This window comes from Ranitomeya variabilis, chromosome 3 (assembly GCF_051348905.1).
Source record: "Ranitomeya variabilis isolate aRanVar5 chromosome 3, aRanVar5.hap1, whole genome shotgun sequence".
Classification (NCBI taxonomy): Eukaryota; Metazoa; Chordata; class Amphibia; order Anura; family Dendrobatidae; genus Ranitomeya; species Ranitomeya variabilis.
The window spans coordinates 511,303,793-511,319,051 of NC_135234.1; the positions used below are offsets into that span (position 1 = coordinate 511,303,793).

General features: G+C 44.4%; 1 protein-coding gene across 2 annotated transcripts in view; it reads right to left on the reverse strand.

The window, feature by feature from the left end:
- Positions 1-15,259, reverse strand: part of SLC9A7 (solute carrier family 9 member A7) — a 143,587-nt gene that overhangs the window by 43,590 nt on the left and 84,738 nt on the right. For both annotated transcript variants that reach the window (XM_077296896.1, XM_077296897.1), the window contains exons 6-9: positions 13,662-13,767; positions 12,915-13,056; positions 5,418-5,523; positions 2,269-2,357 (exon numbers count right to left, since the gene is read on the reverse strand). In XM_077296896.1, coding sequence (XP_077153011.1) covers positions 2,269-2,357; positions 5,418-5,523; positions 12,915-13,056; positions 13,662-13,767 — 443 coding nt within the window. The remainder of the gene's footprint in view (positions 1-2,268; positions 2,358-5,417; positions 5,524-12,914; positions 13,057-13,661; positions 13,768-15,259) is intronic.

The following is a 15,259-nucleotide window of genomic DNA, read 5'->3' on the forward strand; positions in this document are numbered from 1 at the left end:
TGTCAGCTACCCAACCCAAGACCACCATGCACACAAATAGCTAATACCTTTGGCTATAAAAATATATAAAATAGCCTCTCCTAAGATAGAAAATAGAAATAAACCCTCTAGTATTCACTAGAATTTATTGGGAGTTGCCAAACAGTATCCATTCAAGGGCTACAAATTGCCCTCATATTAAAGGCTCATGCTGTAACTGTCATTGGTATGACTAAGAAAAAGAGCAAATCCAAAATGACTAGGTATATATTGTCCTCTAATTTCAAATTAACATCCAGATCTACTCTTTAGTAAATTGTGAGCCAAAGGAATAGAAATAGTTTCATAGCAAGCTCTGGTACAGTACAATAGATATATGCATTCACCAAGTTCTCCTGGTACCGCTGTGCCACATATAGTATCAAATCTATTGCCATAAATGTTTGTGGCCAGCAAGCTATAGAAAATAAAACAAGTTACTTATTTGAGTCACGTAAATTGTTTCATAGTCCACGTCCCTATGCGTTTCACCCCTTCCTGATATAGGGGCTCATCAGGGGACCATCAATAGAGGCAAAGCCATAGTGGCCTAAAGTGCATGTGGAGAAATGGAGATCGCGTCATCCAATTTAATCTCTCTGCTACCATATTTCACCGAAAGGTGCACCTCTCACAGATACTTAGCTCCCTATATTGCTCCATTACTTTTGTACCGTACTATGTATACACACACACACAGCACTTAAAAGTTATACAACACTGCTGTACTCACCATGCAAGTACACGCTGCTATGTGTTGCTCGCGGACATACATTTTGAATTCTTTCAAAGTATATGAATGATCACAAAAGTCTTTCAGTTACTCAGGATGTGCAGACAACATGCAGGTCCTGGTAGCTCATTCTCCAGAGCAGTTCTCCCAGGGTCTGGGGAGGACTGTCAGTATTCTCTATATCAAGTCTGTCTTCAATTTATCAGACGCACACACTTTTTAGCAAGATTTTTTTTTCTTGCTAAAAAGTGCGTGTTTCTCCAAAAAATACGGTGCTCTGAAAATCTGTCAGGTTTTCTTTTTTCAAAGTACGTACATTAGCCTCATCATGCCTAATATCCGTAAAATAATGTGTGCAGTTTGTATTGTGAAATCTGGTGACCCAAACTAACAGCACTATACCTGCTTATGATACTGTTAGGCTATGTCTCCACGTTAAGGCTACGCGGCGGTATCGCCGCAGCGGCGAAGCCGCTCGCCGCTAAGCCCCGCCCCCTTAATGGGACGCGATGGTGCCGGATGTGTACAGTACACATCCGGGATCATCGCACCCCTCGCCATAGGGCCCTGTGATATGCCTTGCAGGGACGCTGCGTCCCCGCAAGGTGTACGGACATGCTGCGTTCTGAAAAGACGCGCAGCATGTCCGGAGTCGCACGGCCGCCGCGTGCGGGTTTCCACGCATAGTGGACACGGGATTTCATAAAATCCCCTCCACTATGCTGGAACATCTGGACGCTGCTTGTTTGACGCTGCAGCGTCAAACAAGCAGCGTTTACTTACCGTGGAAACATACCCTTAGTTGGGGTCATGAGACCCACTGTTACGCCGGAAATTGAGGCAGCAATATTATTGGCAAAATGCAGCCACAATGAGATCATATGAACTTTTCCCTTAGGGTATGGCTCCACGGTCCGGAGGGGCGGCGGTATCGCCGCAGCGGCGAAGCCGCTCGGCGCTAAGCCCCGCCCCCTTTCTGGGACGCGATCATGCCGGATGTGTTAACTCTTCACATCCGGGATGATCGCTCTGTCCCATAGGGCCCTGTGATATGCCTTGCGGGGACGCTGCGTCCCCGCAAGGTGTACGGACATGCTGCGATCTGAAAAGACGCGCAGCATGTCCGGAGTCGCAGGGCCGCCGCGTGCGGGTTTCCACGCATAGTGGAGACGGGATTTCATAAAATCCCCTCCACTATGCTGGAACATCTGGACGCTGCTTTTTTGACGCTGCAGCTCTGCGCAGCGTCAAAAAAGCAGCGTTTCCTGACCGTGGAAACATACCCTTAGGATTCTTGCAGCTCTGAAACAAGCAGATTGGAATTAAACCTTGCAACTGTATACTGCCTTTAGCTGCAGCAAAATGTAAACTGCATTGTGTGCACAGGAGAAGTTCACAGCAGCACATTTATACTGGTGATTTGTAAGTCTGGCGTCCGCTTCTGTAGATCACACATGTGATATGCCACAACCAATTTCAAATTGACATTTTCAAGCTTGAGCAAGGAAGGTCATTACCTGTTTAGTCCTATTCCTAGATTCAGGCGATAAATTATTATATGTATAATGAGCCTGTGTGATGCCACAGAATAGAACAGCGACTACTCCTGCAAGTGCAAAAGAAAAGTGTCAAAGTCAATTCTAGAGTAACAGCAAAGCAAATACTTCTAACATCAAGACCACCAGCCCAACAAGAGAGAAAAACTCTCCCATATAGATATATTCATCAAGCACATAGAAGTGAAGAGAGAGGATTGTGGCTATCAGGGGCGTAACTACCGCGGTCGGTAGGCAGGTCAGAGCAGTGGCGTATCCAGGGGGCAGCCGGGGCATGTGCCCCGGGCGCAGCCGACAGGGGGGTGCCAGCGGGCCGCCTGATGATGCGGCAGTCCAAGGAGGGGGTTGGCAGGGCCAGGGAGCGGGGGCTGTCTAATTATACTCACCTACTCCTGGCGCGGTCCCTGCAGGTCCCTGGCTGCCCGGCGCCCCGGCTTCTTCCTGTACTGAGCGGTCACATGGTACCGCTCATTACAGTATTGAATATGCGGCTCCACCTCCCATAGGGGTGGAGCCGCATATTCATTACTGTAATGAGTGGTAACGGTGACCGCTCAGTACAGGAAGAAGCAGCAGCAGCACCGGGGAAACAGGGACTGCACCGCGCCAGGAGCAGGTGAGTATAACCGAGAGAGGAGCGCTGCGCGATAGTCACCTGCTCCTCGTTCCAGCCGCCGCTTCTGCAGTCTGCAGTCTTCTGCAGTGATGCTGAGGTCAGAGGGCGCGATGACGTAGTTAGTGCGCGCCCTCTGCCTGACCGTCAGTGCAGAGGAGGCGGAAAATGGAGCGGCGAATGGAACGAGGAGCGGTGAATATTGAAAGTGCCGGGGGCCTGAGCGACGGAGAGGTGAGTATGTGATTTTTTTTTTTTTATCGCAGCAACAGCAAATGGGGCAAGTGTCTGTATGGGGCCATAACATTTGTGCAGCACTATATGGGGGCCATAATGTTTGTGCAGCACTATATGGGGGCCATAACGTTTGTGCAGCACTATATGGGGGCCATAACGTTTGTGCAGCACTATATGGGGGCCATAACGTTTGTGCAGCACTATATGGGGGCCATAACATTTGTGCAGCACTATATGGGGGCCATAACGTTTGTGCAGCACTATATGGGGGCCATAACGTTTGTGCAGCACTATATGGGGGCCATAACATTTGTGCAGCACTATATGGGGGCCATAACGTTTGTGCAGCACTATATGGGGGCCATAACGTTTGTGCAGCACTATATGGGGCCATAACGTTTGTGCAGCACTATATGGGGGCCATAACATTTGTGCAGCACTATAATGGGACCATAACATTTGTGCAGCACTATAATGGGACAAGTGTCTGTATGAGGTCACATTATACAACTTTGCAATAAAGCTATAGTGTGCAAAATGAATAGGGAAAATATGAATTTGGGAGGAAAATATTTTTTTTGGGGGGCCCCATTTGAAAGTTCGCACCAGGGCCCATAACTTTGTAGTTACGCCACTGGTAGCTATATATGAGTTTGATCCATCTCTCACTCTGCATCTCATCTTATAGACTTGACTGATTATTAGAAGAAAAAAAAAAACAAAAGAATGAAAAAAAAATGAACCTGGCAGAATGATGTGCAAGTGTTCTGCACATTTTGCTCTGGAAGGATTAAATTCACAGAACTAAATACATCATGCGGAAATAATGTGTACTGAAATTCAGCACCGATTTTAGATTTTGTGGCCCTTAATACTAGCATGCTTAGATATATATCCCCATAAAGCTTTGTAAACCGACACCAAGCCAGATTCACACTGGACTGGTGATTAATCGTGATCAATGAATGTGCTCGGGTAAGGTGTTATCCGCCACGCTCGGGTGCTAACGTAGTGTCTTCAGTGTGCTTGAAAAATGTGATTGAGTCTCCGCGGCTGCATGTCTTGCCGCTATTCGACAGCCAAAGTACAGGAGCAGGGATTTCCTAACAAACAGGCAATCCCCGTAGGTCCTGTGGCTGTGGAACAGCGGCGAGACATGCAGTCGCGGGGACTAGAACATATTATTTGAGGACACCGAAGACACTCGGTTAGCACCCGAGCATGGCGGATAACACCTTACCGGAGCACCTTCGCTTATCATTAGACTTACTAACAATTTAGAATAAGATCGGCTGAACCAGACATCTGTAAAGACAGACGATCTAATGTCTGCAAGTCGTATAGCAAATGGCAGACATCGAGAAGAATGTTTGGTGTGTGGAAATAGCTTCCTCCTTCTCCCCAAAAAATAACTTATGCACGCACTCAGGTGAACTGAGCAGAGATCTGTATGATGAGGTTAGGAAAAATACCTGTTGACCAAACAGACAGCTGCTGAAGGCGCACGGTCAGAAACAGGATACACGTTTATGTGTAATTGTATATCTTTAAGCAAAGTGAAATAACCTCATAAGTTAAAAAGATATGAACTTCCATAAAGAAACTGGTTGTATATTATTCATTAAAGGCCTAATGTTAGATGCGATTATTGTAATGATAGTTGGTTGTCTCCAACCTGTGAATCTTAAAGGTAGCTGGTCACATCATACATTCCTACTAATCTGGCCCCAATGTCTTACAGGTCAAGCAATGTGCATCACTAACGTTCTTCTCCAGCTGACAGTCCCAACACAAAAGTTAAACATTTTTTTAAATTTTGCCGAATCGCCTACCAGACTGGAAAGCCCTGACGTCACCCCAATAATCGAGGAAATCCCGCACCTCTGAGCTTACAACCAGCTCCCTGGGAATGAGCATAGAAGACCAGGGAGAAGGACAACATCTGCAGTTTGTATCTGCTCCCCGTGTTTACGTGGGTTTCCTCTGGATTTTCCAGTTTCCTGTGGAAAAGGGCTGTGGAATATCATGGTGCTATATAAACAAAGCGTAATAGATAAAGAAAAGCTTAATTTCCTACATGCGCGTGCACCGTAAGCTGCTGTGATGCACATTGCTGACCTCCAAGACATTGGGGCAGTTTAGTAGGAATATATGATGTGACAGGTTCCCTTTAACCAATCTTTAGATGCACGTTGGCTCTCCATCTATAAATTTACAACATGTACATATAGAGTATGTACATCCACAGAACATTACCTACCTGTAAAGCCACAAGCTTCAGCCAGGAGAAATGTGCTCCAAGACAATAGAAAGAACAAAGCTGTCTCCAATAAAGGAAAGCAGTGCAGCTTGGTAAACTTGGTTACGTTACCAGACAGTTAAGGAAAGAAAATAAGGAGATCTCAAAAGTCACTCATGCAAGGAACAAATATATTGGACAATGAACAAACACTAAATAAAGTAGAGAAAATAGTTTAAATATTGCCCACTCCTTCACGGTAGCTCAGAGACTGTTTTGCATGAAAGGCAATGACCGCATAGAAGGGAATGATAAAATTATTAAATATTAGAATATAAAGTGCTTATGCACAAGTCAGAATGTGATGCCCATGCCATAGATATCACATCATACACTAACATAAACCTTCTTGTTATAGACAAAGTCGGCTCTTACGCTTTATGCATCTTCTTTAGAGCTGTTTTATTGGTTAATAATAAAGATGTATTTCATCAAGGCAGGATTCCTACTGCTGGTTTTCATCATTCCAATAGTGATTTTGGGGAACCTAGCACCATTTTTTGCTGTCCCAATCACCTACTGACTCTTTGTAGTCCCTGTCCACTCTTGTTTATTGATTGGGACCCTGAATGGGAGTTTGTTTTCTTTTAAATCAAATTTATAGGTACAAGAATTTTTGTTCTATACTAGACAACCTCCCTATATTTGAAGGGACACTTTTGCTGGTTTTCACTATATGAAGTACTGTAACCACCATTAGGGCCTTTTTTTTTTTTTTCTTTTTTACAACACACTGGAATGCTGTAAAAAAGTGCCCAATCCAGTCTGCAAATCCCCCTCAAAAACTTTTATTATACTCACAGATGGGGCAGTGTGGTCCAATGGACGTCTGTGGTGTTGGTCCAGGGCCTTCTATTTTCTTACGATCACCGTCCTCTTTCCCTGCTTTGTGTGGATGACGCGTCCAACGTCATCCACACAGTGTCCCCGATGATGCTCCTTCACAAGAGAAGTTCTCTCTACTCCGCCGAAGGCATGTAGTGCACATGCGCTGGCTTGATTTCTTGGTCATCGGCGCTCTTTAGCCTTTCCCGGCACATGCACACTATAAGATCCATGCTCTGATCTGGGTAGGGCAGAGAGAAGTACGCCTGTGCAGCAGAGCGATGGTGACACCATGGGGATGACTTTGTACAAGTCACCCACACGAAGCAGGGATGGCGGACTGTGAACGTAAGATGATAACAGGTGCCACATCAAGACCTGAAATGTCTGCGAGTATAATAAAAGGTATGTTTAGGAATCTGCAAACAAGATAGATTTTTCATTTTTTTTTTTTATTTATTTTTTTTTTTTATATAGCTGCACTTTATGTGGAAATAACCTAGTGACAGGTTCCCTTTACAGGCAACATGTGGTAACTTTAGAAAATGTTTCTTTAACTTTGACATTGTGGTGATCCCAGTTCCTTTTGAAGTCTTTTCTCATATTTTGTGAATTCTGATAGTTTCCTGTTACCATAGAGTGATGCATTGAGGAAGCTCAAAGAACAGATATACAAATGTATAAAATGGAAAATCACATGTCTGAAAGCAGCATAGCAACATCTGTTCCATAGTCTGCCAGGACAGATTTGTAAGAAGCTGTAAAAACAAACGAGGAAATAAAATAACAAATATGTAAGTAACTTTGCTTTGCTGTTATTTTTTATGATTGAAATTAGTAACAACTAAAAGCAAAGCAGAAAAAAAAAAATAAATAGAATTAAACCTACCGGTAATTCGGCTTCTAGGAGCCTTCCACGACAGCCCAGGAGGTTGTCTCCATATCCTAATGGGGGACAGGAAGCACAAGAGGTTAAAAGCTCCTCCCACCTCCCATTAACCAGTGACTTACAACTGATACCATAGCACCGGTTACCTTTTAGGTTCTTAGAAAAATATCCAAGAATGTCGGGAGGGAATTAATGCGGTCGTGGAAGGCTCCTAGAAACCGAATTACCGGTAGGTCTAATTCTATTTTCTCTAGTTGCCTTCCACGACAGCCCAGGAGGAATGCCAACCAATTCTGTATTTAGGGAGGGACCACGGCCTGGAGAACTTTCCGGCCAAAGACTAGATCCCGGTTGGACCAGAAGTCCAATCTATAATGTTTAGTAAAGGTGTGTAGAGAAGACCATGTTGCAGCCCTGCAAATCTGCTCCGTGGATGCACCAGCCCTTTCAGCCCAGGAGACAGAAGTAGATATGGTGGAATGAGCTTTTAGGCCTGCAGGTACCACGACATTCTGAGCTAAATATGCTTCAGTTATGGCCTTTTTTATCCAGTTGGCAATGGTATTCTTCACTACTTTTTTGCCTTTGTTTTGGCCAGACAAATGAACAAAGATTTTGGTCAATTCTGAAAGATTTAGTTTGTTCTAAATAGTATAAGACTATGCGACGTACATCCAAAGTATGGAATCTATGTTTCTCCGGATTTGTAGGATTGTGACAGAACGATGGGATTAGACTGTTTGCGGTTAGAAGGGCCTTCTCCACCGCCATTAATTCTCTGAGGTTGGAAGAATTGGAGCTTTTTTTTTTTATTCCAGTGACCCTGGAATGGGACTTGCGATACAACAGCACCCCAGCCTCTTTGACTGGCATCTGTTGTTACTGTCACCAGGGAGTTTGTATCCAGTCCACACCTTTGAGAAGATTTGTTTGGATCACCCACCAGGTTAAGGAGGCTTTTACTCTCCCCAGAGTGTAGATTCTTCTGTTTAGGAAGTTTGGATTTCCATTCCAGTTTTCCAGAATCTGCGCCTGCAGAACTCTGGAATGGGCTTGAGCCCACGGGACTGACTGTATGCAGGCTGTCATAGACCCTAGAAGAGACATTGCTGTCCGCAGAGTAGGGGACCTTTGTTTTTTGAAGTCTAGAACTTTGGATATCAAGTTCTCCCGGTGATCTTCCGGTAAGAAAGATTTTTGGTTTGTTGAGTTCAAGAGGACCCCTAAAAACCTTATTATTTTCGATGGGAGAAGTTGAGACTTCTTTAGATTGGGTACCCAACCCAAGAGTTGTAGAATGTTCAGAGTTCTGGAACCCTCTGTTTGAGAATTTCGGCTGAAGGACCAATGATTAGAAGGTCGTCTAGGTAAGGTACTATGGCGACGTCTTGGTTCAGGATATGAGATACTGCTTCCGCCATGACTCTGGAGAAAACCCTTGGGCTGAGGAGATCCCGAAGGGAAGAACACTGTACTGGAAATGTAGAATCTTGTGATTCAGCTGAACCGCAAATCTCAGATACTTCCTGTGACAAGGATTTATCAGGATATGAAAGTAGGCATCCTTGAGATCTATTGTTGCCATATACGAATGAGGAGCTATCAGAGGAATGGCTGATTTTACTGACTCCATTTTGAATTTGCGGTAGGTGATGTATTGATTGAGAGACTTTAGATTTATTAGAATTTGGGCTTGCCCGGAGGGCTTTTTTACCATGAATATACGGGAATAATGCCCCCTTCCCTGTTCGTTTACTGGGACCATAGAAATTGCTCTCGAGGTCATCAGGTCTTGTAACCCTGACATCAATTTTTGAGTCTCCCGAGATGACGGGAAGGTGACTCTTAGGATCCTGGGAGGGGGGCTTCGAACTCTATAAAAAGACCCTGCTGGATAACACTTAAGACCCAGGGGCTGTTGGAGATATTCCGCCAACTGTGAACAAACTTCGAAAGCCTCCCCCCTACTGGATCGGAGTCATTGCTTTTCTTGCTGTGGCTGCTGGGGGATAAGGATATTCTTGGGTTTCCCCTTAGCATAGCTCCATCTACCAATTTTCCCTTTGCCCCTAGCCTGGGAGGGCTGAGACTGGGAGGGCCGAAAAAAACGCTTTCTGGGAGGTCTCTGTTCAGGAAGAGTCTTTTTCCTGTCCGTGGCTTTTTCCAGGATATCATCTAATGAAGGCCCGAAAACATAGTCTCCTTTAAAGGGAAGGGAGCACAATTTTATATTAGAAGTCACATCTCCACTCCACATCTTGAGCCAGAGAGCTCTTCTGGCTGAATTAGTCTGGACTAAGGATCTGGCGGCTACACGGATTGATTCCATGGAGGCGTCTGCAAGAAAACCAGTTGCTCTATGTAAAATAGGCAAGGAGTCCAATGGAGTTCCCTGAGAGATGTGGTTCTCTAATTCTTCCATCCAGCGGAAGAGAGACCTGGCTACACAGGTAGATGCTATATTAAACCTGAGAGCTGAGGTGGAGGTTTCCCAGGATTTTTTAAGTAGGCTTTCAATCTTCCTATCCAAAGGATCTTTTAACTGGGAGGAGTCTTCGAACGGCAGGGCAGTCTTTTTTGCCACCTTAGCCACCTGAACATCTATTTTTGGGATAATCCATTTAATTAAGTCTTCATCCAGAGGAAACCTATTTAAAGTCTGATGGGGTGGTTAGTATCAATGATACTCTTATGTACGGGAAAGCCAGTCTGTTTATCAGTATGTATGCCAAATAACTCATCCTGTATAGTCTGAGGAACGGGTTCCTCTTTAAGCCCCATAGTATTCTGCACTGCGGACACCAACTCTTCAATATGTTCAGAAGAAAAAAGGTATTTTCTGATTTCAGGAGTTTTATGAGGTAGGACATCTTCCCGTTTAAAGGGCACCTGTCACCCCGTTTTTTCAGTATGAGATAAAAATACTGTTAAATAGGGCCTGAGCTGTGCATTACAACAGTGTATTTTGTGGACCCTGATTCCCCACCTATGCTGCCAAAATACGTTACCAAAGTAGCCGTTTTCGCCTGTCAATCAGGCTGGTCTGGTCAAAAGGGCGTGGTGTCTTCCCCCAGATCTTGCTTAGTTTTCCGTTGGTGGCGTAGTGGTTTGCGCATGCCCAAGGTCCCGAATCCACTGCACAGGGGAGTTAAAAGAGCGCGATGTGCACTATTTCATTGGTGATCGGTGGGGGCGGCCATCTTCCTTTGGCCGCGTGTGCGCAGAAGCGGCGCTCTGCTGGCCGCGGCTTCAGGAAAATGGCCGCGGGATGCCGCGCGTGCGCAGATGGAGATCGCGGCGGCCATTTTCCTGAAGCCGAGATGCGAACTCTGCTTCAGGAAAATGCTCTTAAATACTGTTGGTACACCTTCTATTGCTGCTATCTCTGAGGTTCTATTATTTGCCTTTTTGTGACCTGCTGTATTTGCATGTATTTATATATATTTATAGCACCACGTTTCCATATGTGTTTCCCACAGTGCCTATGTGTTTTCTATACCATATTCGTTGATTAATATGCTGTCCATATAGGATACTTGGGACCAGGTGTACACCTATTCACGTATTGTTCCCCTTATATTTGATTTCAGGCATGTGGCCCAATTTGGGCATTTACTGTTTTTAAATGTTTTTAAAGTTTGTTTTCCTGTGTTATACCTTAATAAAATAATGTGATTTCTTGTATACATTCCTGCTGTTTGGTGATCCCCATTTTTGGCCTTTGCTGCTTCTTTTCTTTTTTGCATCTTCATATTCTTAGGCCCAGGTTGGATCCCAAAATTATATATCTGTGGTGCCCCCATATGTGTATATATTCGGATCTATGGACAGGCTTGTCTCCCTGAAACGAGAGGGGGAGAAGTATGAGAAAGTATTCTAAGACCCACCCTTAAATGGGACACGTGCCTGCCACACTTACTGAGGCTTGTCGATTGCCGGGCTCTGCAGCTGCAGGAAAAGACGTATTCTCCATGCTGAGCAGGCTTATCTGAGAGACGTCTTCTGCAGCTTTATATAGAAAATAAAATCTGCCCCAGCGCCTGGCAATTAGCCATCCCCTCCCCCTCCGCAGTCCCAGGCAGGCGTGCGAGGATGCAGCGTGCCTCACACGCCGTTCGGAGGTCCGGAATCCCGGATGTGACAACGCTCCTGTACAGGAGCGCCCGACCCGGAAGTGAAGCGCCAAAGCACCACGTGACTTCCGGGTCGCCGAACAGCGCGCACAGGAGGGGGAGACGCCGGAGAGCTCAGAGAGGCCTCTGGCAGGGGATCACTGGTCCGCTTTATCCCCACAAGGGGACGCAGGAGGACCAGGATAGCGGTCCCAGAATCCGGAGGAGACAGGAGCAGAAAAAGGAGGAGGAAGCCCAGGGCCCGACCACCACTGCCCGGCACAAGTTTACAGGTACCACTGCCAGAGCCGGCCGCGCAGCGTACCAGGAACCTCTCCATGCCCCATGGGGAACAGGAAAGACACTGGTTAATGGGAGGTGGGAGGAGCTTTTAACCTCTTGTGCTTCCTGTCCCCCATTAGGATATGGAGACAACCTCCTAGGCTGTCGTGGAAGGCAACTAGGGGAAAAAAAAAACTTTTAAGGGGTTTTCCATGCAAGGTATGTATTCCTGCACTCCATCTAAGTGACTGCAGGTTACCAAAACTTAACAGCTTAAAGAAGTTGTCCACTATTAGGACAACATCTTCTCATTCCCCAAGCTTGGCCCCCACAAAAATAAAGCTGATACTGCCCTCCCGTGCCGGCGCTGTGTAGGCACTCGCTCTCTTGGGCGCCGGGCACCACATGTCACAACACCGCACGAGAGCCCAGGGGAGAGCGAGTGCTGACACCGCTGGAACGGCACCAGTACGGGAGGCGAGGTTAAGCTTTATTATTGTATAAGGCCAAACATTTTGATCAAGAAGAGGTTGTCCTAGTAGTGGACAACCCCTTTAACAGTGTGCAATATGCTCACTGTCAGGATTCGGCTCCGGTTGCCTGCTGAAGCTGTCATCATGTGACCTTTCATATGTGATTTACACACTTGCAGTCACATCACATGCCAGCTGGCTACTTCTCTTGCTTCTCTGAGTGCTCTAGTGAGGTCAGTAGATGAGTAAAGGGACGGTATGAGACTGCAAATACGCAAATCACACAAGTGTGGTCACATGACAACTGCTCAAGCATTCAGAGGCAAATCCTAACAGTGTGAACATTGCTCAATGTTAGACTAAATGCAGAAATTCATGCCTGGCCCAGAAATACTTTTTAAAGAGTTGCAGGGGATTAAAAACAAGAAAACAAACAAAAGGCAGAAATATGTTAAAATAGAAAAACCGTACTAGCCCATTAAAATTCTCTCCTGAAATGCAGTTATGGTCGTCCCTGCTGAAGCTCCACAATGAGATATTTCACATGACCACTGCAATCAATCCTTATCCTCCAAGATTACGCTGGCATGTACAATGTGTGAACTGGATGCAAATGATTGGCTGCAGCGGTAAAGTGAATGAGTGGTCGTGGCTGCAGGACCAGTAGGTTTACACAGGTTTTGTCTATTGTGCGTTGACACTTATTTATATTATGATGAAAATCATTTTAGATCACGCACAGCCATGTTCTATATTGGTGGATATACATAGAGGTACGGGTCATCCATAATATGTAATAACACATATACACACATATATTCCAATTTTTGCCCTTATACAGGTAATTGTTATTCTGTGCAAACAAAAGAAAGGATATAAGAGCCGTGGCGACTCCAGTACAAACACCCATTGCAAAAGATCCACTGAATATGCCAACAAAAACACCAACAGACTTGAAAAAGGCCGCAGCGTCAAATGTGTGCGAGTTCTCACCAGTCGGCTGATAAGCAACTATAGACCTATAGAGAAAATATAGAAAATAAAAAACAGAGGATGGTAGCAGAGTCACATATGGGTCAAAAGGAAGAACTACTTAGATTAACTCCTTTGCTAGAAGTCAAGATAATCATATTAAACGAACACATTGTTTTCGAGCATATCAGGTTCCCTTCACACCGGTGTCTTGGCTTTTAAATGAGCAGGTTTTGAAAGCTTTTATAAAACCCAATTCACATGTTGCAAATATCTATTTATATAAAATAGAAAACTATGGTATACCGATTTGAGGGTCTGGAGATAAAAGTTCACAGGAAAAAAAAAATCAGGGTGGGAGAGAAGTAAAATGTAGTGAAACAAACTGCAGCTGGAGAAGATGGGTTTTCTAAAACCAGATAAACTCCTTAAGCTGCAGAATATCCACAGTGTGAAGATGTTCTTGGTATATTGGCAAAAATAATTGTTGTCAACATGCGAGTTCTTTCCGAAGGTAGAAATGGCCGCTAACCCTTCACTACATGGGGGCGGCCATTGAACCCAAACATACAGCTCACAATAGTCTATTGTTGGAATATTGCGGTGCTACAATAATTAAGCTTTAGTAAAAAGTAAAAGAAATAATACTCACGAAGACAACACAATGGCTACGGCGTCATTAAGTACACTTTCCCCAAATAGCAGTGCATATAGATCCACGTCTGCACGTAGTTCATTGAATATTGCTAGGACTGTCACTATGAAGGAGCACAGGAGGATGAAGAGTTATTTTATAAAATATGCAGATACCGAAGAAGAGATAGATTGCAATAAATCATTTACCGGTATATATGCATGTATTTTACTCCAGGTAAATGAAAACTTCATTATGATTAATTTTTCACACTACATAAAGTTAAGGGAAACCACCATAAGAAAATGAGCCATTGGATAAAAAAAAATTTTTTGTGTAGACATGTATTTGTAAAAAAAAAAAAAAATAAAAATAAAAAAAAATACTATATATATATATAACAAGATCATAGACCTGCACAAAGCTGGAATGGGCTACAAAACCATAAGTAAGACACTGGGTGAAAAGGAGACAACTGTTGGTGCAATAGTAAGAAAATGGAAGAAATAAAAAATTACTGTCAATCGACATCAATCTGGGGCACCATGCAAAATCTCACCTCGTGAGGTATCCATGATCAGGAGGAAGGTGAGAGATCAGCCAAAAACTACAGGGGGGAACTTGTTAATGATCTCAAGGCAGCTGGGACCACAGTCACCAAGAAAACCATTGGTAACACATTAAGCCATTACGCCGTAAAGGTTTAAAATCCTGCAGTGTCCGCAAGGTCCTCCTACTCAAGAAGATGTGCAGGCCCGTCTGAAGTTTGCCAAGAAACACCTGGATGATTGTGTGAGTGATTGGGAGAAGGTGCTGTGGTCAGATGAGACAAAAATTTAGCTCTTTGGCATTAACTCAACTCGCCGTGTTTGGAGCAAGAGAAATGCTGCCTATGACCCAAAGAACACTATCCCCACTGTCAAGCATGGAGGTGGAAACATTATGTTTTGGGGTTGTTTCTCTGCTAAGGGCACAGAACTACTTCACTGCATCAATGGGAGAATGGATGGAGTCATGTAACGTAAAATCCTAAGTGACAGCATCCTTACCTCCACCAGGACATTAAAAATGGGTCGTGGCTAGGTCTTCCAGCAAGACAATGGCCCAAAACATACAGCCAAGGTAACAAAGGATTGGCTCAAAAAGAAACACATTAAGGTCATGGAGTGGCCTAGCCAGTCTCCAAACCTTGATCCCAAAGAAAACTAATGGAGGGAGTTGAAGCTCCGAGATGCCAAGCGAAAGCCTCAAAATCTTAATGATTTAGATCTGCAAAGAGGAGTGGACCAAAATTCCTCCTGACATGTGTGCAAACCTCATCATCAACTACAAAAAAGCCTGACTGCTGAACTTGCCAACAACGGTTTTGCCACCAAGTATTACGTGTTTGCCAGAGAGATCAAATACTTACTTCTCAATGCAAAATGCAAATAAATGTCTAAAATGTATTCAATGTGATTTTCCAAATTTTATTTTTGATATTCCATCTCTCAATGTTAAAATTAACCTACCATTAAAATTATAGACTGCTCATGTCTTTGTCAGTGGGCAAACTTGCAAAATCAGCAAGGGATCAAATACTTATTTCCCCCCACTGTGTGTGTGTGTGTATGTAC